The sequence below is a fragment of the Coregonus lavaretus genome (assembly GCF_964263955.1).
Source record: "Coregonus lavaretus genome assembly, chromosome: 16".
In the NCBI taxonomy this organism is placed as follows: domain Eukaryota; kingdom Metazoa; phylum Chordata; class Actinopteri; order Salmoniformes; family Salmonidae; genus Coregonus; species Coregonus lavaretus.
This window is the reverse complement of record NC_140003.1, coordinates 15,750,512-15,772,891: the sequence shown is the minus strand read 5'-3', so window position 1 is coordinate 15,772,891 and position 22,380 is coordinate 15,750,512. Positions and strand designations below refer to the sequence as shown.

The 22,380-nt window shown below is 44.5% G+C and overlaps 1 protein-coding gene across 2 annotated transcripts in view; it reads right to left on the bottom strand.

Annotated features, from left to right (window-relative positions):
* Nucleotides 1-22,380, bottom strand: part of LOC311144047 (rap guanine nucleotide exchange factor 4-like) — a gene marked incomplete at its 5' end in the record, with an annotated part of 53,028 nt that overhangs the window by 11,317 nt on the left and 19,331 nt on the right. For both annotated transcript variants that reach the window (XM_084179982.1, XM_084179983.1), the window contains 17 exons: nt 10,148-10,226; nt 10,418-10,448; nt 10,541-10,629; nt 10,903-11,053; nt 11,280-11,358; nt 11,889-11,974; nt 12,947-13,077; nt 14,671-14,817; nt 15,022-15,098; nt 15,336-15,396; nt 15,492-15,576; nt 15,752-15,935; nt 16,063-16,184; nt 16,329-16,435; nt 16,552-16,602; nt 17,735-17,799; nt 18,251-18,326. In XM_084179982.1, the coding sequence (XP_084036108.1) occupies nt 10,148-10,226; nt 10,418-10,448; nt 10,541-10,629; nt 10,903-11,053; nt 11,280-11,358; nt 11,889-11,974; nt 12,947-13,077; nt 14,671-14,817; nt 15,022-15,098; nt 15,336-15,396; nt 15,492-15,576; nt 15,752-15,935; nt 16,063-16,184; nt 16,329-16,435; nt 16,552-16,602; nt 17,735-17,799; nt 18,251-18,326 (1,621 nt within the window). The remainder of the gene's footprint in view (nt 1-10,147; nt 10,227-10,417; nt 10,449-10,540; nt 10,630-10,902; nt 11,054-11,279; nt 11,359-11,888; nt 11,975-12,946; nt 13,078-14,670; nt 14,818-15,021; nt 15,099-15,335; nt 15,397-15,491; nt 15,577-15,751; nt 15,936-16,062; nt 16,185-16,328; nt 16,436-16,551; nt 16,603-17,734; nt 17,800-18,250; nt 18,327-22,380) is intronic.

Sequence of the window (22,380 nt, the reverse complement as noted above, 5' to 3'; positions counted from 1 at the left end):
ATTTGGACTTTTCGCACCAAAGTACGTTCATCTCTAGGAGACAGAATGTGTCTCCTTCCTGAGTGGTATGACGGCTGCGTGGTCCCATGGTGTTTATACTTGCATACTATTGTTTGTACAGATGAACGTGGTACCTTCAGGCGTTTGGAAATTGCTCCCAAGGATGAACCAGACTTGTGGAGGTCTACCATCATTTTTTAAAAGTTCTTGGCTGATTTATTTTGATTTTCCCATGATGTCAAGCAAAGAGGCACTGAGTTTGAAGGTAGGCCTTGAAATACATCCACAGGTACACCTCCAATTGACTCAAATGATGTCAATTAGCCTATCAGAAGCTTCTATAGCCATTACATCATTTTCTGGAATTGTCCAAGTTGTTTAAAGGCACAGTAAACTTAGTGTATGTAAACTTCTGACCCACTGGAATTGTGATACAGTGAATTATAAGTGAAATAATCTGTCTGTATACAATTGTTGGAAAAATTACTTGTATCATGCACAAAGTAGATGTCCTAACCGACTTGCCAAAACTATAGTTTGTTAACAAGAAATATGTGGAGTGGTTGAAAAAAGGGTTTTAATGACTCCAACCTTAGTGTATGTAAATGTCAGACTTCAACTGTATATTTGCCAGTTGTTGCTGTGAGATGTTACCCCACTCTTCCACCAAGGCACCTGCAAGTTCCTTGGACATTTCTGGGGGGAATGGCCCTAGCCCTCACCCTCCGATCCAACAGGTCCCAGACGTAATCAATGGGATTGAGATCCGGGCTCTTTGCTGGCCATGGCAGAACACTGACATTCCTGTCTTGCAGGAAATCACGCACAGAAAGAGCAGTATGGCTGGTGGCATTGTCATGCTGGAGGGTCATATCAGGATGAGCCTGCAGGAAGGGTACCACATGAGGGAGGAGGATGTCTTCCCTGTAATGCACAGCGTTGAGATTGCCTGCAATGACAACAAGCTCAGTCCGATGATGCTGTGACACACCGCCCCAGACCATGACGGACCCTCCACCTCCAAATCGATTCCTCTCCAGAGTACAGGCGTCGGTGTAACGCTCATTCCTTCGACGATAAACGCGAATCCGACCATCACCCCTGGTGAGACAAAAACGAGACTCGTCAGTGAAGAGCACTTTTTGCCAGTCCTGTCTGGTCCAGCGACGGTGGGTTTGTGCCCATAGGCGACGTTGTTGCCAGTGATGTCTGGTGAGGACCTGCCTTACAACAGGCCTACAAACCCTCAGTCCAGCCTCTCTCAGCCTATTGCGGACAGTCTGAGCACTGATGGAGGGATTGTGCGTTCCTGGTGTAACTCGGGCAGTTGTTGTTGCCATCCTGTACCTGTCCCGCGGGTGTGATGTTCGGATGTACCGATCCTGTGCAGGTGTTGTTACACGTGGTCTGCCACTGCGAGGACGATCAGCTGTCTGTCCTGTCTCCCTGTAACGCTGTCTTAGGCGTCTCACGGTACGGACATTGCAATTTATTGCCATGGCCACATCTACAGTCCTCATGCCTCCTTGCAGCATGCCTAAGGCACGCTCACGCAGATGAGCAGGGACCCTGGGCATCTTTCTTTTGGTGGTTTTCAGAGTCAGTAGAAAGGCCTCTTTAGTGTCCTAAGTTTTCATAACTGTGACCTTAATTGCCTACCGTCTGTAAGCTGTTAGTGTCTTAACGACCGTTCCACAGGTGCATGTTCATTAATTGTTTATGGTTCATTGAACAAGCATGGGAAACAGTGTTTAAATCCTTTACAATGAAGATCTGTGAAGTTATTTGGATTTTTACGAATTATCTTTGAAAGACAGGGTCCTGAAAAAGGGACATTTATTTTTTTGCTGAGTTATATATATATATATATATATATATTGTGGCAGATCAGGGGGTTGGGTCAAGACGTTTCCTTACTTCCCCCAGTCCTCCCTCGTGTGCTGCCCTTCTGGCAGCTTTATGGGCCTTGCACAGCTGGTGAGCAATCCGCCCTTAATTACTCACCAGCTCCCAATCAGCCCCAATTAGTCCTGTCCGGGGAGCCCGTCGAGACCTGGCACGTCCAGCAGATGGAGAACAGAAAAAGAGAAGCGTTGAAGGGACAAGAACCACCTGGTGACCCGATCATTTGTGTCTTTTCCAGGGGAGCATGGTCCGTGACCAGGGTGAAGTGGGTACCTAACAGGTAATACTTGAGAGTGTCTAGCGCCCACTTCACCGCCAGACACTCTTTCTCAACAATTGAGTTATTTTTTTTCTCGCGGTATCAGCTTTCGGCTGATGTACATGATGGGGTGCTCCTCCCCATCGTGTATCTGGGACAGAATGGCCCCTAGTCCCGTATCACATGCATCCATCTGGACCACCATCGGCACCTGGAAATCGGGCGTTACGAGAATCGGATGGGAGCACAGCGCTTCCTTCAGACGGCTGAACGCCGCTTCTGTCTCGTCCATCCATTTCACTGTTTTCGGGAGGCGGGCCCTGGTTAGATCGGTGAGGGGGGGAAGCTATAGCCGCAAAGTTGGGGATAAACCGGCTATAGTATCCTGCCAGTCCCAGGAAGGACTTGACCTGTGTCTTGGTGCGTGGAACGGGCCAGTCACGTACCGCGTGAACCTTCCTCTCCTGGGGCTTGACGTTCCCCCGTCCGATCAAATACCCCAGGTACTCCACCTCCTCGAACTCTAGCTTGCATTTCTTGGGATTTGCGGTCAACCCGGCTTGTCTGAGCGCGTCCAGCACTGCCTGGAGGTGCGTCAGGTGCTCCTCCCAACCTTGGCTGTTGATGATGATATCATCCAGATAGGCCGCTGCGTACTGCTGGTGGGGTCGAAGCACTCTGTTCATCAGTCACTGGAATGTGGGTGGGGCTCCGTGGAGACCGAACGGGAGCACCCGGTACTGGTACAGACCGTCTGGTGTCGAGAACGCCGTCTTCTCCCGGGAGGAGGCTGCCAATGGTACCTGCCAATATCCTTTGGTCAGGTCAAGGGTGCCGATGTACCGGACCTTTCCCAATCGGTCGATTAGCTCGTCCACCCTCGGCATGGGGTAGGCGTCGAATACGCTTATGTCGTTCACACCCCGGAAATCATTACAGAAGCGGAGGCTACCGTCCGGTTTGGGCACCAACACGATGGGGCTGCACCATGCACTGCGGGACTCTTCAACAACCCCCATCCTCAGCATAGCCTCCACTTCTTGTTTCACGGCCTTCCGTCGGGCCTCCGGAATTCGATACGGCCTCTTTCTTACCGTTTCCCCAGGCGGGTACTGATGTGGTGTTCAATGAGGGTCGTGCGGCCCGGCTTCTCTGAGAACACTGCGTGTTCCGATCAACAAGCTCCCGGAGCTCTTGCTTCTGGGCCGGGTCGAGGTCCTCACTACTCGGGACCACCACTGGTACCGTTGGCGTCCTGGGTCCCGACCATAACACGGCCAAGGCTGTCCTCTCGTGCCACTTCTTCAACAGGTTCACGTGGTAAATCTCTTGAGGTTTCCGTCTCCCCGGTTGCCGTACGCGGTAGTTGACAAGTCCCAGTTTCTCGACCACCTCGTATGGTCCGTGCCATGTTGCCAGGAACTTGCTTTCGGCCATTGGGATCAACACCAACACCCTGTCTCCCACCTGGAATTCTCGGGGGCTCCCCGATTGTAGACCTGGGCTTGGGCGCGTTGGGCCTTCTCCATATGCTCCCTCACGACTGGCCATATGGCTGTCATCCGCTCCTGCATCGTCTCCACGTGCTCTACCACGCTGCGTAAGGGGGTCGGTTGAGCTTCCCACACCTCCTTGGTGAGGTCCAGTAGGCCACGTGGCCTCCGTAGAGGACTTCAAACGGGGAAAACCCAGTGGAGGATTGGGGTACTTCTCGGATTGAGAACATTAGGTGGGGTAGCAGCTGGTCCCAGTTCTTCCCGTCCTGCTCGATGACCTTCCGCAGCATCTGTTTGAGCGTTTTGTTAAAGGGCTTGCCGAGCCCATCCGTCTGCGGGTGAAAAACGGAGGTCCGGATCTCCTTGATCTGCATGAGGGCACACAACTCTTTCATGAGGCGGGACATAAACTCTGTACCTTGGTCTGTCAGGATCTCGTTCGGGATGCCCACCCGGCTAAAGAGGTGGAACAGCTCCTGGGCAATTCCCTTGGATACCGCCGCCCGTAGGGGAATGACCTCGGGATACCGGGTGGCATAGTCTACTATTACCAAGATGTACCTGTGTCCTCGTGCAGTCTTTACCAGGGGTCCCACTATTTCCATGGCGATGCGTTCAAAGGGCACCCCGATGATCGGCAGGGGGACCAGAGGGTTTCGGAAGTGTGCTTTCGGGGCTGTGAGATGACACTCCTGGCAGCTGCGACAGTAGTCTTCCATGTTGTTTATTAATAAAATAATCAAAAGAAAAGGTTAGGTCTCCCCCATGAGACCCTCTCCAGGATACCGTCTCCAACTACCCGGAAGTTACCTTACTTCCCCCAGTCCTCCCTCGTGTGCTGCCCTTCTGGCAGCTTTATGGGCCTTGCACAGCTGGTGAGCAATCCACCCTTAATTACTCACCAGCTCCCAATCAGCCCCAATTAGTCCTGTCTGGGGAGCCCGTCGAGACCTGGCACATCCAGCAGATGGAGCCACTGCCTCGTGATGTATACTCCATCTGTTACCAGGCCTCGACAAGACTCCCCCTGGTGGCTGACCTGCTGTACTCCACAATATATATATATATATATATATATATATATATATATAGTCATGTGAAAAAGTAAGTACACCCGCTGGATTTTTTTTATTTTTTATTTTTAACATATTTGGACACATGGATATTTGAGCTAAATTCCCACCACATTCATTGATAAAGGTAACCAAATTTAACAAATCACAAAAAAAAAAAACTTTGAAAATGTTATGCAATTAAAATAAACAGAAATGCCTTTTCCTTATGCGGAAAAAGTTAGTACACCCCTACCTTTACCATCACATAAAATGAATATAATTAGAATCAGGTGCACCAAAACAGATGCAAATGATTCGAAAATCATTAGAGAGAAACTTAGCCTTCCATAAAGATTAGAAACGTGGTCTGGTTTGGGCTTAACCATGTGGGTGTGTGGTAACACATCATGCCAAGATCAAAATACCTACACTGGCAATCTACCTAGGACAGGTCGTCCCACCAAATTCAGCCCAAGAGCTGACCGAAAGATGCTCATAGAGTGTCTAAGAACCCCAGGGTAACATCAAGGGATTTACAGGCCTCTCTTGCCACAATCAATGTCGAAGTGCATGAGTCAACTGTCAGAAAGAGACTGCACAAACTCAGTGGTGTAAAGTACTTAAGTAAAAATACTTTAAAGTACTACTTAAGTAGTTTTTTGGGGTATCTGAACTTTACTTTACAGTAGGTAATCCCTACTGCCTCTGATCTGGCGGACTCAATAAGCACAAATGCTTCGTTTGTAAATGATGTCTGAGTGTTGGAGTGTGCCCAACACGGCTATCCGTAAATTTAAAAAACAAGAAAATGGTGCCGTCTGGTTTGCTTAATATAAGGGATTTGAAATTATTTATACATTTACTTTTACTTTTGATACTTAAGTATATTTTAGCAATTGCATTTACTTTTGGTACTTAAGTATATGTAAAACCAAATACTTTTAGACTTTTACTCAAGTAGTATTTTACTGGGTGACTTTCACTTTTACTTGAGTCATTTTAGATTAAGGTATCTTTACTTTTACTCAAGTATGACAATTGGGTACTTTTTCCACCACTGCACAAACTTGGCCTACATGGGAGGTCAGGAAGGAAGAAGCCTCTGCTCTCAAAAAAGAATATCAAGACACGACTGACGTTTGCCAGACAACACCTGGGTAAAGACCAAAACTACAGGAACAATGTGCTCTGGACAGATGAGTCAAAGGTTGTTTGGCCGCAATGCCAGACGCCATGTTTGGCGAAAACGAAACACTGCCTTTGAACAGACGAACCTCATACCAACCGTAAAGCATGGAGGCGGTGGCATTATGGTTTGGGGCTGCTTTGCTGCCTCAGGGCCTGGTCAACTTGCCATTATTGAGTCAACCATGAATTATATATTGTCCCAGAGAATTCTTAAGGAGAATGTGAGGCCATCTGTCAAAAATCTGAAGCTGAACCGAACATAGATCTTGCAACAGGACAATGATCCAAAACACAAAAGCAAAGCTACAACAGAATACCTCAAAAATAAGAAATGGAGGGTTATGGAATGGCCGAGTCAAAGCCCAGATCTCAATCCTATCGAAATGCTGTGGGGGGACTTGAAGCGGGCCGTGCATGCAAGAAAACCCTCAAACATGACACAGTTGAAGCAGTACTGTAAAGAAGAGTGGGCAAAAATTCCTCCCAGTCAATGTAAGGGACTGATAGACAGTTACAAGAAACGTCTACATGAAGTTATTTCAGCCAAAGGGGGCAACACAAGCTATTGAAGCTTGGGGTGTACTTATTTTTTCCGCACTATGGAATTGCATTTCTGTTGATCTTTGATGAATAAATGATTGCAAAGCATAATCTTTCAGTGTCATGAGTTAAATTAGGTTACCTTTATCTGTCAATAGGGTTGAAGTGAAGATTACATATCCATGTGTCCAAATATGTAAAGAAAAAGACAACTGTCCAGGGGAGGTACTTACTTTTTCACATGACTGTATATATATATATATATATATATACAGTGGGGAGAACAAGTATTTGATACACTGACGATTTTGCAGGTTTTCCTAGTTACAAAGCATGTAGAGGTCTGTAATTTTTATCATAGGTACACTTCAACTGTGAGAGACGGAATCTAAAACAAAAATCCAGAAAATCACATTGTATGATTTTTAAGTAATTAATTTGCATTTTATTGCATGACATAAGTATTTGACCCATCAGAAAAGCAAAACTTAATATTTGGTACAGAAACCTTTGTTTGCAATTACAGAGATCATACGTTTCCTGTAGGTCTTGACCAGGTTTGCACACACTGCAGCAGGGATTTTGGCCCACTCCTCCATACAGACCTTCTCCAGATCCTTCAGGTTTCGGGGCTGTCGCTGGGCAATACGGACTTTCAGCTCCCTCCAAATATTTTCTATTGGGTTCAGGTCTGGAGACTGGCTAGGCCACTCCAGGACCTTGAGATGCTTCTTACAGAGCCACTCCTTAGTTGTCCTGGCTGTGTGTTTCGGGTCGTTGTCATGCTGGAAGACCCAGCCACGACCCATCTTCAATGCTCTTACTGAGGGAAGGAGGTTGTTGGCCAAGATCTCGCGATACATGGCCCCATCCATCCTCCCCTCAAAACGGTGCAGTCGTCCTGTCCCCTTTGCAGAAAAGCATCCCCAAAGAATGATGTTTCCACCTCCATGCTTCACGGTTGGGATGGTGTTCTTGGGGTTGTACTCATCCTTCTTCTTCCTCCTCCAAACACGGCGAGTGGAGTTTAGACCAAAAAGCTCTATTTTTGTCTCATCAGACCACATTACCTTCTCCCATTCCTCCTCTGGATCATCCAGATGGTCATTGGCAAACTTCAGACAGGCCTGGACATGCGTTGGCTTGAGCAGGGGGACCTTGCGTGCGCTGCAGGATTTTAATAAATTACGGCGTAGTGTGTTACTAATGGTTTTCTTTGAGACTGTGGTCCCAGCTCTCTTCAGGTCATTGACCAGGTCCTGCCGTGTAGTTCTGGGCTGATCCCTCACCTTCTTCATGATCATTGATGCCCCACGAGGTGAGATCTTGCATGGAGCCCCAGACCGAGGGTGATTGACCGTCATCTTGAACTTCTTCCATTTTCTGATAATTGCGCCAACAGTTGTTGCCTTCTCACCAAGCTGCTTGCCTATTGTCCTGTAGCCCATCCCAGCCTTGTGCAGGTCTACAATTGTATACCTGATGTCCTTACACAGCTCTCTGGTCTTGGCCATTGTGAAGAGGTTGGAGTCTGTTTGATTGAGTGTGTGGACAGGTGTCTTTTATACAGGTACCAAGTTCAAACAGGTGCAGTTAATACAGGTAATAAGTGGAGAACAGGAGGGCTTCTTAAAGAAAAACTAACAGGTCTGTGAGAGCCGGAATTCTTACTGGTTGGTAGGTGATGAAATACTTATGTCATGCAATAAAATGCAAAATAATTACTTAAAAATCATACAATGTGATTTTCTGGATTTTTGTTTTAGATTCCGTCTCTCTACATGCTTTGTAAGTAGGAAAACCTGCAAAATCGTCAGTGTATCAAATACTTGTTCTCCCCACTGTATATATATATATATATATATATATATATATATATATATATATATATATATATATATATATATATATATATATATATATATATATATATATATATATATATACACACACACTGCTCAAAAAAATAAAGGGAACACTTAAACAACACAATGTAACTCCAAGTCAATCACACTTCTGTGAAATCAAACTGTCCACTTAGGAAGCAACACTGATTGACAATAAATATCACATGCTGTTGTGCAAATGGAATAGACAACAGGTGGAAATGATAGGCAATTAGCAAGACACCCCCAATAAAGGACTGGTTTTGCAGGTGGTGACCACAGACCACTTCTCAGTTCCTATGCTTCCTGGCTGATGTTTTGGTCACTTTTGAATGCTGGCGGTGCTTTCACTATAGTGGTAGCATGAGACGGAGTCTACAACCCACACAAGTGGCTCAGGTAGTGCAGCTCATCCAGGATGGCACATCAATGCGAGCTGTGGCAAGAAGGTTTGCTGTGTCTGTCAGCGTAGTGTCCAGAGCATGGAGGCGCTACCAGGAGACAGGCCAGTACATCAGGAGACATGGAGGAGGCTGTAGGAGGGCAACAACCCAGCAGCAGGACTGCTACCTCCGCCTTTGTGCAAGGAGGAGCAGGAGGAGCACTGCCAGAGCCCTGCAAAATGACCTCCAGCAGGCCACAAATGTGCATGTGTCTGCTCAAACGGTCAGAAACAGACTCCATGAGGGTGGTATGAGGGCCCGACGTCCACAGGTGGGGGTTGTGCTTACAGCCCAACACCGTGCAGGACGTTTGGCATTTGCCAGAGAACACCAAGATTGGCAAATTCGCCACTGGCGCCCTGTGCTCTTCACAGATGAAAGCAGGTTCACACTGAGCACATGTGACAGACGTGACAGAGTCTGGAGACGCCGTGGAGAACGTTCTGCTGCCTGCAACATCCTCCAGCATGACCGGTTTGGCGGTGGGTCAGTCATGGTGTGGGGTGGCATTTCTTTGGGGGGCCACACAGCCCTCCATGTGCTCGCCAGAGGTAGCCTGACTGCCATTAGGTACCGAGACGAGATCCTCAGACCCCTTGTGAGACCATATGCTGGTGCGGTTGGCCCTGGGTTCCTCCTAATGCAAGACAATGCTAGACCTCATGTGGCTGGAGTGTGTCAGCAGTTCCTGCAAGAGGAAGGCATTGATGCTATGTACTGGCCCGCCCATTTCCCAGACCTGAATCCAATTGAGCACATCTGGGACATCATGTCTCACTCCATCCACCAACGCCACGTTGCACCACAGACTGTCCAGGAGTTGGCGGATGCTTTAGTCCAGGTCTGGGAGGAGATCCCTCAGGAGACCATCCGCCACCTCATCAGGAGCATGCCCAGGCGTTGTAGGGAGGTCATACAGGCACGTAAAGGCCACACACACTACTGAGCCTCATTTTGACTTGTTTTAAGGACATTACATCAAAGTTGGATCAGCCTGTAGTGTGGTTTTCCACTTTAATTTTGAGGGTGACTCCAAATCCAGACCTCCATGGGTTGATACATTTGATTTCCATTGATAATTTGTGTGTGATTTTGTTGTCAGCACATTCAACTATGCAAAGAAAAAAGTATTTAATAAGATTATTTAATTCATTCAGATCTAGGATGTGTTATTTTAGTGTTCCCTTTATTTTTTTGAGCAGTGTACATATATATATATATATATACACATACTGTATATATATTTCCCATGGGGAGTATTATTTTGATATATATACTGTATATATATATATATATATATCAAAATAATACTCCCCGTGGGCCAAATTCTTCCCTCGGGCCGCTGTTGGAAAACCCTGCACTATGCCATACTTACTCTCATCATTACTCTTGATGGCCTGTCGTTTCTGCAGCTTCTCATCCCCCATGCTGAACTGCCTCAACAGGACTTTGTGCTGGAACAGAACAGGACAGACATAGAAGTGTGTTGGTTCAACATAGAAGTGTGTTGGTTCAACATCATGACAACAAATCCATGGGGGGGGGGGGGGGGGGGGGGGGGGGGGGGGAATGTAGCTCGTGCTGACAATGAAAACAAAACTACAGAATATGACTGCAGTGCTTGGTTCATAGCTGGGTCACATACCTTTTTTTGAGAGGATCTGGCAACATCAGAGCTGAGAAGGTAAACAAAATGAGATTACACCATGCTAAAACCGGGGACACTAAAGATAAGTACAACGCAGTAACAATACATTTATACACTTACTTGTTTTTAACTATCTTCTCTAACTCTGGGAGTTGATCTTTCAGAGCAGGAATCTCCCTGGCATCATCAGATACAGACACAAAGAACTCCTGCAACACACAACGCACTCTCAATGAGGAGAGATTAATGAGCCCAAACTAATTTGGATTATCAAATGGTAAATCACTAATACTACACTATTACAGCAAATAGTACGTTTTTAAGCAACAAGCTGAATAAGTGTGCCTATTAATAAAGGTTTGTGAGGAAGACACTGGTTACATCCGAAATGGCAACCTATTCCCTTTATAGAGCACTCATTTTGACCAGGGCCCTATGCACTATATAGCGAATAGGGTGGTATTTGGGATGCATCCACTGACCTCTAGGAAGGCTAGTGAGGCATCCTCTTCCTGCAGGTGATCTCCATGTACTGAGGCCCACTGCAGCACCAGCCTGATCACCCTCCTCTTGTTGTTCATGGTGTAGTCCAGACGCTCCTGTTCTGAGCCCTGGGACGCCTCAGCATGGTAGGTGCAGGGCAGTTAAGGACAGAAACACATACGCGCTACATATTCACTGACTCCCATCTTAGTCCAGGGGCCGTTTGTAGCAAGCGTCTCAGAGTAAGAGTGCTGATTCAGGATCAGTTTAGCCATTTAATTCACAATGAATATGATTATTTGGACATGGTGGACCTGATCCTAGATCCTGATCCTATATGCTCATAATTTGCTATTTTCAGTGACTGAAAGGATATTGGGCCATGAGCACCGGACACAGCTGACTGTTAGGGATGAAGACGCAGTGCATGAGTACAAAGTCGTCCAGAGCTGGGTCTGGGCAGACAGAGACAGAGAGAGAGATTGAGAGAGCGGGCGAGTGTGCGAGAGAGAGCGCGAGAGAGAGCGCGAGAGAGAAAGAGAGAGAGCGGAAGAGAGACAGAGAGAGAGAGGAAGAGGGGCACCTGTGATGTCAGATGAAAGGGTGCCAGACCAGGCCATCAGGCTGACAGTACTACAGGCCTGATCACACATGGCTGCTGGCTCTGTCACCGCGGACGGCTGGGACATGAAAGCAGCCAGGAGCCCACACAACCAAGTGTAATTAGATCAGCCCTGTGATGCGCTGCTAATTATAGACATGAACAAACAGGTCAGCAGCAGCATGGAGGATGGATGCTCTCGCTCTCTCAGATGATACAGAGGAGACAATCTAAACACACAGCCATGATGAACACAACACATCCATCGACATTACAGTCAATATCACATAGGGTTGAAATAATGGTCACCTGGTCCCTACACAGAAATACAACGGTCCACAGTGGCAAGATATGTTATTGGAGGGACAGAGTGCACTACTCTACCTGATTCGTTGAGGTGAGAGTCCAGTCGCATCATTTCCAGGAAGTGCTCTAGAATCTTCTCTGGTGTCCCTGACATCACAGTGTATCTAGAATGGCAGTGTCAATCAATCACCTACTTCATTAATCAAGACAGGTTTCCTGCTAGTGCTCACTACTGTTCATATTCCACACTTCAATGACCTGTGTCCCTGACTGTGATTACTACATTAGATAATAATCCAAACAACAGTCAAAGAGGTCCTGACCACTGCTGTAGGTTATAGTGGGCTGGCTGGGTGAGAGAAGGTGTGGAAGCCTCTCCATAGGTAAAACAGAGGAAGAGACCACCACTCGACCATAAGAATCAACACGCTACAGCCAGGCTTGTTGTGATTGGCTAGTTCAGGGGAGACAGAGGACAAGGTGTGTGCATCCCAAATGGCACCCTATTCCCCAAAGGGTCCTGCTAAAAAAAAAGTAGGGAAAAGGATGCCATTTGGGACGCAGTCGGCGTGTGCCAGGCACTCTACGTGGGAAGGAGAGGAGCTTGACACCCTCACACTCTTCATATGTGACTGGCGCTGTAGTTGATTAGAGGCCTACCCTGATGGAGTGATTGTGACCCGCGGGGCCTGCCTTCTCCCCGGGAGCCCATCTCTCTGTCATTACCATTAATGTGTCTCTCTCCATTACTGCAGCCGCGGTCACTGACAGCAGCCGCCATTAAGACTAGCTAGTAGCTAACACACGTCTGCAGCCTCGCAGTCACCAGATCCACACTACTATACACCTTTAGCCGAGGGTCTCTCACAAACTCACCCACTTTTTACACTCACTCTGTGCAACATTTCAAGAGAGTATCTCACACTAACCTCACTCCCCTTTATGAATCTAACGTCAAGAGACATTATCACACACATTAACCTCCCTCCCAACAGAAGAGAGTATCTCACAAACCCACAGTCCCCTTTAACTTCCTATATAACTCTACCTCTATTGAACAGTGCTGCTACAGAAAGTAGTTCAATCATATTGTGAGTGGATGACTGGGTGACACAGATAGAGAGTTAGCTCAGTACTTGTAGTGTGAGGAGGAGGAGGTGGTGGTCGAGCCATGGGTGGAAACCTGGCTGCTGCTGCTGGGGCTCTTCTCCAGCACCAGAACATCCTGATAATGCTCTTTCAGACGCACCGTGTTGGCCTCCACGTCCTGGACACACAAACACAAACACACACACTTGATCATTATGTCATCATAAATCATTGTACTGTAGTTTTGTTTTATTATGAAATTACATGCCATTCCTAATGACTACAAGTGGTTGTTATCTGGATTACAAGATTTTGAAAATGAATAAATAAGTAACTACCGACTGAATAGTACTGTAGCAAATCCTGCAGAGTAGACCATCCCCCAAAATGGTTGGGATGACTTCTCTCTCCGACTCTAAAGTGGCATCTGGTAGTTGACATGCAGAGGATGCACTACATTACATCATCCCATCAGAACTATGGTACTGTAAGCATGGTGGATTAGTCTGCTTGTACAACTGACAGGGAGACTGGGAGGTCAGCATTTTGTCTGAGTCACAAATGGCACCCTATTCCCTATGTAGTGCACTACTTTTGACCAGGTAGTGCACTTTATAGGGAATAGGGTGCAGTTTGGGATGCAACTGTGTTGTCCAGCAGCCCATCAGTCCAAAGCCAACAGGAGATTTACAGAGGAGGAGGAGGACTCAATGAGCCTCATACAGAGGGTCTGCCTCTGTGGATCACACAGATATCCATCATCCATCCGCTTTTCTGTACACACAATGAAGACCCTGATGTCCTATCAAAGTCCAATGCAGGCTGCACGTGGGCGGGGCTAAACAATAGGCTGTGGAGGGAGAATGTAGAGAGACCGATAGCCCAAACGGAGGCAGATGGCGATATTGATCTAGTATTGATGGTTTTATCTTACCGTCCAAATGCATTGTATGCAGCCAGTAATACACTCGTATCCCCTGTGGACCGGTTCGTACCTAAAACATTCTCCATTCAGGCTGCAAAGGCATCGATTTCCTCCTGAACTAGATTTAATGACGAGAAGGAGGAAAAAAATGGGGGAAAAATGCGTACTTTCTTTATGAAACACCATTTTCCACCACCATGCTAGTGGCTAATGCTACTTCCTGATGTTGCGCTCTGCATTCAGACTGCTGCAACCTGATTGGCTGAACGCAACACGCAACATCCGGGACTAGCATTCCTTCCTAGGTATTAACCACTTTAGCATGGTGGTTCAGGAGGAAATCAACGCCTTTGCAGCCTGAATGGAGTTTTTTAGGTACGAACCGGTCCACAGGGGATACGAGTGTATTACCGGCTGCATACAATGCATTTGGACGGTAAGATGGAAACGTCTCAATATCGCCATCTGCCGGCCTTTGGACTAAGAGACTGACAGCTGACAGTTTGGCTTTAGCGTTTATACTGTACCTCTCCTACAAACAACTGTCTCCATTGAACCACAAAGTTGATAGTAGTCTATCATTAAAACAATTATATATACATTATACACGAAAACGGGGACTTGACTCTTAACTGATACAACTGGTTATTGTATGCATCATTCTGATGAACGTTTACACCTCTCTTATTTAGGAGCTGCAATGTTGAACCGAATCTCAACCAATAGAGTGAGACTATACCATTGAATACAGATAAAGTGGAATTTCACTGAGCTTAGTAGACAGAGAGGTGTAGGGGGCCATGCTATCTTCTTTGAGGACAAACAGAACTTCCCCAGATAACTCACTTTGAGGATCCGGTTGAAGTCCTCCTTGTCCACACGTAGGAAGTGGCAGTTATCCTCTCGTAGGACAATGGAGGCGGCGCGGGGGGCATCGTTGACCAGGGCAAGCTTCCCAAAGTCATCTCCCTCATGCAGCGTGCAAACAACCCCCTATGTGAAACAGGACAAGAATAAGCAAACAAAGAATGTCTGTGCCTTAAAGGGACAGCATACAATACTTTTACATCTGCTATGTAATTTATCCACTCTCATATTTTCTATAATTGGCTATAGTGATTAGCTGAATACTGATCAAATGGGGATGAATTGTATGAGATGCGAGATTCAAATAACATTTGAACAATCATATTTTACCTTTCCATAAATGACAACGTTTACAGAGCCCTTTAGAATGATGTACCACGATGTGCCTTCCTCCCCTTGATTGAACACTGTAAGTGAAAATGATAACATATCAAAACTGATATTTTCCAACAAAACATCTCCAGGAATGCATCTCAATGCAATGAGTTACAGAAATAGAAACCACAAAGGATTTACTACATAATCCGGGATTTTCTTTCTGCCTCCATATAGAAAATGCATTTATAAATCAATGAATAGCGTGCAAAGTTTATGAAGTTAAAGTGGTTGAACTCTGGTCATGGAGGCAGTGTTAAACTACTTACACACTGTTCCTGCTTTGGCATGGGATTCAAAGATCAGGACTCCGGCTAACTCCCTCTTTACCTGTAGAAGCAGGGGGGAAAACACAGCTAGGTTACAGGGTTGACATCATATACAGGCCTAAAATGCGTTACGAATGTAACCGAATCTGCACTCACAGTGGTGGACAGGTGCGATAAGGCTTTTATATGGAGCAGCTCCTCATAAATGATCTCCAAATCATCTGCTGTCCTCTGTCCTGGCCTGGGGAAGGGGAAATAATTTGACCTTGGTTACAATCTAATTGATTCACTTTGAACAGGACCTTCACATCAGCTTTGCACTTTGCTTACATATCTTATTTATCTTTCCTAACCCGAACCTTCCAGACCTGCATACATCCTACCCGCAGGTGGCGATCTCTGTGATTGGTCCTTACTGTTTCCTCAGGATCATGCGCATGTGTGCGTCAGGGCCGATCTGGGAGAGGAGGAGGAGGGTATCCTGCAGCTCCTCATCGCTCTCCCTGGTCTCCTCCTCAGTGGGAAGGGGAGCGTCCTCCTGCTCATCATCCAGGAAACGGTAGAACAGATACTTGTCCTGGAAGGTCAGCTCCTGGTCCACTGCAACCAACAAACAGACAGAACACACAGAACACACAGAGGGTTTAGAAATGGACCGGCGTTCACATGCACACACACAGACAGAGAGGTTACTCTTAGTACTGTCTACTGGACAGTTCTGGCTCACCGTGGTTGAGAACGCCTTCCTCCAGCAGCACCTGCCACATGCCCACTGCTTGAACGCGAGAGTAAACACAGGAGCTCTGCTGCATCTGCCAGTCAACCAGCTCTGTTCCCACACAGCATTGCCTGCAGGAGATATACACATCCCATCAGGAAATACATACAGCAAAAAACAGACATAACCAATACACACATAACCACAGACAGATGTACACGTACTGTGATATGAGTGTACCAGGTGTACATGGTACAGGAGATATTCCAACCCACCTGTATGTCTTCAGGTGGTACTTCCTGTCTCGGATGATGTGGGGAGCTCTGGAGAGGATGGCATCACGTAGAACCTTCCCTGCTCGCATGATCTTCTCAGATGGGACCTGTGGGGAGAAGAAGGAAGGATGGAATAGCAGCAGAGCCTTATAATAGAGGAGAGTGAAGGAGATCAATGGACAGCTACAGAGATGGCCTCTACTGGTGTGATGGTCTTTACTACCTGAGAAATTGATTTAGGATGGGGTTTGGCTGGGCTTTCTGTGAAGGATTTCTGAAAAGTAAAATGAAATGACAATGACTGGAAAACGCACACACACACACACGGAGACATCATGGATTTCAAAATAAAAGCACAAAATGAAGAACGGGATGATAAGAACATTTGAGATTGTATGACACACGATACAGACTTTAGTGAATGGTCACATTTCCCTCCCTATCAATGATGACAGAGAATAGGCCCTTGTGAAGATGTAGCCTTTACCACCATCAACCAGGGGTGTCATTTCAGCTAAACCTAGGGTATGGCAAAGTGACAGCTGTATAGATGCGCTCTCTATAAAGCCAGCCAGCCATTCAACCAGCCTTCCCTCCCGCTCCCAGGCGTTCGCATGGTCCTAAAGTCAGCCCGCTAATACTGCTGAACTGCATTTGCTTATAAAATCAGGATTGGAATGATTTTAGTAGCCCATTTTAAATTGTTGGTGTTGGGCCATACCCAACTGACACCCCTGCTAACAACTTCCACGGTAAAAAACAACAACAAAATTATACTATCATTGTAGTTATATATAGTGCACATGTTTTGGCTGGTCTGGGAAAAAAAACAGGAACAAAGCCCAAGCCGTAATAAATCATGAAACCCCAGAATAGCACCATGTTATCTGTATGGAGGTAAGGAAGTCACAATTTAGTTAAGGTGGAACGGGAACTATTTAGTACATGATGCAGACAAACGGAAGTGAGGTCTCAGCTGCTGCCTTGTTTATATTTAGTCAAACTTTAAACAAACTCGACATTCCAGACTTATTTAGAGCTTCTGGTAACTAAAGAGGATGTTGTTAGATCAGGGCCCATGTAAGCAGCACGTAAATAGGTTTAAATGGTAATGATAAATAACCATCCTTTTACCACCCACTATCACTCTTCCATTCACAACAGTTTTCAATCTTGATGATATTCACTTCACATAAAGTGGTTCTAATCTCTCGTACCCAGACGGTGGTCGTTTATGCTAGATTTTGTCTCTGGGTTGCCAATATTACATGGTTACTCCCATAGTCACACATTGCTTTTTGGATGATTTTGGATATTGATAGTGGACAATGTTTGATGGTGAAACTAAGTCATTATGATATGTAATGATGAAGTCTCACTTTTGCATTCAGAAGACTCTACTGTACCTTATTCAGATGTTTAGAGATGGATCCAAAAGAGTTGGTACTTATGTGCTCTTTGTCCGGCATTCCTGAATGAAAACATTTAAATACGTAGTCATTCGTAACACATTAAGTCTGAGTTTAAAGCCAAGGCAACACAAAATAAATCCCATACATCAGTATTTATTTCTCTGCAACAATTGGTGCATTTTCACAAATATACTTAGATGTTAATGCATAAACTCAATGCTATGTTGAATGTAGATATGTATCAACTAGAATCTCCTTGAGGAGTGAGTTACATAATGTCATCAGTCGCCGAGGGAGATTTGTACAGTAAGAAGAGTATTATGTTTTTCCCTCAGGAAAAACATAATTAGTTATTACACTTCAAAACCTTATCTGAGGGGAAATTACCCCTTTTCTTAGACTTGACTTTCAGACTGCTGATATCGCTTTTTCCATAGTAAAGGCGAGAGGTAGGCCAGTAAGGAACATTGTAGATTGACATTACTGATGGCACTGTAGGCTTGTACTCACTGTCAGGGCTGGGTCCACCACTTTCCATAACTCCATAAGGCGGGGCTAGCAGTCCAGCCATGCACTGACGATATTTCTACAGAGAGACAGAAGAGCAGTCTTATTATTAGACATGGTGGAACAAGCCACAAGCCAAATCCTCAACACTACAAGGTTTATTATACAGTGTGTCGATGCAATTCAATTCAAGATAACGATGTAATTAATTGTGAACTACGGTCACCTGGTTATGTCATGTTAAACCATGGAATTATTCGGATTGTAGTATTATGCGTCTCTCCTTATACTCCCTTCTCTTAATCAACGTGTCTATTGAGGACTATGTAAATACACAGCTGAGACTCCCAGCTGGCAGTTATGAGTATTCAGAAGCTTTACAACTGCTGCAGCCTCATTTAAATGAGCCTTGATCTCACAAACCAGTGCATTTCAAAGGACAGGAACAAAATACACGTTTCATGTAGCTTCATTTGAAGTAAAAGCCTATTACTGTAGGCCACAGTAGCCGACGGGTATACAGGACAACATGCTTCCAAAACTATAGTAAGGGATTGATGTGGGAAATGGTCAAATGTTCAACTATCTATGCTTTTCATGCTCTATTTGACTAATGATGTCATTACTGGGGATGAGCAGATTGACTCAGTGTGGCAAGAGTTGATCAAATTCCCTTAATCTGTGGTCTTTACAGATAAAAAGGAATTACAAAAGATTACACCAAGAATCAACAAAGACACACCCTTACAAAAAATAAATATCACGTGAAAAAACATTGTGGTTTTCAGACACGTGTGAACAAATCACGTGAAAAATGTCACGTAAAAAAGGAATAAAAAAAATTAACATGGGACATTTTCACGAGTCAGACGTGGTTTTCAGACATGTGTGAAGATTCACCTTTTCACATGACTCAGACACGTGGTTTCCCAACATTTCACAAGTGATATTATTAGTTTTACATGTGTGCTTTTGTAACTGCTGGAACCCAGGACTCCAACGGGAGAAGTCAACGTCTTAACCATTCGACCAAGAGGGCAAACACTAATTTTGAAGTCGCAGGCAGGATTACCTCATCATGTGACCATGAGAAACCATGACCTCTACACTTTCACATGTGCGTTTTCACATTTTAATATCAATTATGTCAACATAAAAAAAATAATGTATTGCAGGATTTGCTTTGATAAATCACGATTAATCACAAATTCATAATTTGCTGTTTTGATTTTGTCAAAAGTAAAGGTTAGCAAAAACAGGTACATTTTTAAAACACACTTTCTTTAACCTCAAAGTCAACTTCTTTTGACATCGCATTGTTGTTTTTAGCTGTATAGATTATGTATTTGGAGGTTTTCAGTGTATTTTGAACGATTTCAGGCAATATGATTTTTTTGTTTTTAATTGCACAAAAATGACAAAAAGTTAACTGATTTGAACATGTTAAAAGGGATCAATTAGGAGACCGAGAGCCCTAGCATCTCTGTTCTTTTCATCTGGGTTTCTTCCAACACTGATCAACTTATGAAGAAGAGAGGCGTGCATCTGCAGCAGGAACACTCCGAATGGATGGCTCAGAAATAAAAAAATATTATTTTTAACATACTTTTTATTATACTCAGGTAGGCTAAGTTACCTTTTTACAGAATGGAATTACAGAATGTGTAATTCCCTATGTGGAAACATTGCTATTTTAACACCAGATTTTCACATGTGAGGAGAATAACACTATTTCACCACCACATGTCAACTTGCAATTCCACATGTGAAAGTTTGACTTTCACATGTGAATATTTCTTACATGTGAAACTGCAATTTAGATTGTCATGTGATTGATTTTCACATGTGAACGTGCAATTCTACATGTGAACATTTTTCACGTGAAACTGCATATATCTAATTCTAACATGTGAACATTTTTAATATGTGAATCCGCAATTCACAAGCGAGGTGAAACATGTTTTTCTTCTCACATGTGAAAACGTGGTGTTAATATGTGAATTCTAAATGTAATATATAGTACCAGTCAAGTTTAAACACATCTACTCATTACATTTACATTTTAGTCATTTAGCAGACGCTCTTATCCAGAGCGACTTAGTTAGTGAGCGCATACATTTTTCATTCAAGGTTTTCTTTATTTTTACTATGTTCTACATTGTAGAATAATAGTGAATACATCAAAACTATGAAATAACACATATGGAATCATGTAGTAACCAAAAAAGTGTTAAACAAATCAAAATATATTTTATATTTGAGATTCTTCAAAGTAGCCTTGACAGCTTTGCACACTCTTGGCATTCTCTCAACCAGCTTCATGAGGAATGCTTTTCCAACAGTCTTGAAGGAGTTCCCACGTATGCTGAGCACTTGTTGGCTGCTTTTCCTTCACTCTGCGGTCCAACTCATCCCAAACCATCTCAATTGGGTTGAGGTCGGGTGATTGTGGAGGCCAGGTCATCTGATGCAGCACTTCATCACTCTCCTTGGCCAAATAGCCCTTACACAGCCTGGAGGTGTGTTTTGGGTCATTGTCCTGTTGAAAAACAAATGATAGTCCCACTAAGCGCAAACCAGATGGGATGGCGTATCGCCGCAGAATGCAAAGCACCATCAGACCTCCTCCTCCACCTTCACGGTGGGAACCACACATGCGGAGATCATCCGTTCACCTACGTGAGGGTGAATTCACGCAGTCTCCTCTGAACAGTTGATGTTGAGATGTGTCTGTTACTTGAACTCTGTGAAGCATTTATTTGGGCTGCAATCTGAGGTGTAGTTAACTCTAATGAACTTATCCTCTGCAGCAGAGGTAACTCTGGGTCTTCCTTTCCTATGGCGGTCCTCATGAGAGCCAGTTTCATCATAGCGCTTGATGGTTTCTGCGACTGCACTTGAAGAAACTTTCAAAGTTCTTGACATTTTCCGAATTGACTGACATTCATGTCTTAAAGTAATGATGGACTGTTGTTTCTTTTTGCTTATTTGAGCTGTTCTTGCCATAATTTGGTATTTTACCAAATAGGGCTATCTTCTGTATACCACCCCTACCTTGTCACAACACAACTGATTGGCTCAAACGCAATTCCACAAATTAACTTTTAAGAAGGCACACCTGTTAATTGAAATGCATTCCAGGTGACTACCTCATGAAGCTGGTTGAGAGAATGCCAAGAGTGTGCAAAGCTGTCATCAAGGCAAAGGGTGGCTACTTTGAAGAATCTCAAATATAAAATATATTTTGATTTGTTTAACACTTTTCTGGTTATTACATGATTCCATATGTGTTATTTCATAGTTTTGATATCTTCACTATTATTCTACAATGTAGAAAGTAGTAAAAATAAAGAAAAACCCTTGAATGAGTAGGTGTGTCCAAACATTTGACTGGTACTGTACGTGAAAATATGGTTTCACGTGTGAAATTTAAGCTCAAGGTATTTCACATGTGAAAATGCTAATTTGACATGTTTCTTTTGTAAGGGCACACACACGAGAGGGAAGCATCCAAACTTCTGAAAATTAGTCTGGATCTCTTTTTACTGCATTGATATTCCAGTTTGGTTCCTGTGGTTTTCTGGTGTACTGTAGATAAGGCCCATCTATATATGCTCCCCAGACTCCTACTACTGGGCATCGCCTCAACCCATATCCGTCTGTGAGCATTAGTGCACTCATCCTACATGTAGAGCGATCCTCTGAGGAATCAGAGCATGACAATAAGGATATAAGTGGCTTATACTGTAGCTGTGCCTTGCAGCAGGACTATTATGTAACAAACATTATACCCATGTCACTGTAAATGCCTTATCTTAGCTCATGACAATGCAGTACAGGCCTATAGGGGTCAAAGGAACATTAACATTAACAGTAATATTACTTCAATTATCCAAACATGCATGAAACCATTTGCATGTGTAATTCTATGTGTTAAGCTTCCATTTCAAGGACAGTGTGGTAGAGCTCTGCTTGTCTGGTAGAATAAAACGAGAGCGTCTCTATCTTTCTGCTAACCTTTTATAGGCTTGTACTGTGCCTTACTAGACCTTAACTACAAAACTAAAAAAACTAAAAATCAAGGAAAGGGTCATTTAGATAAGTACTTTATGCAATTTCACTAATATTAACTG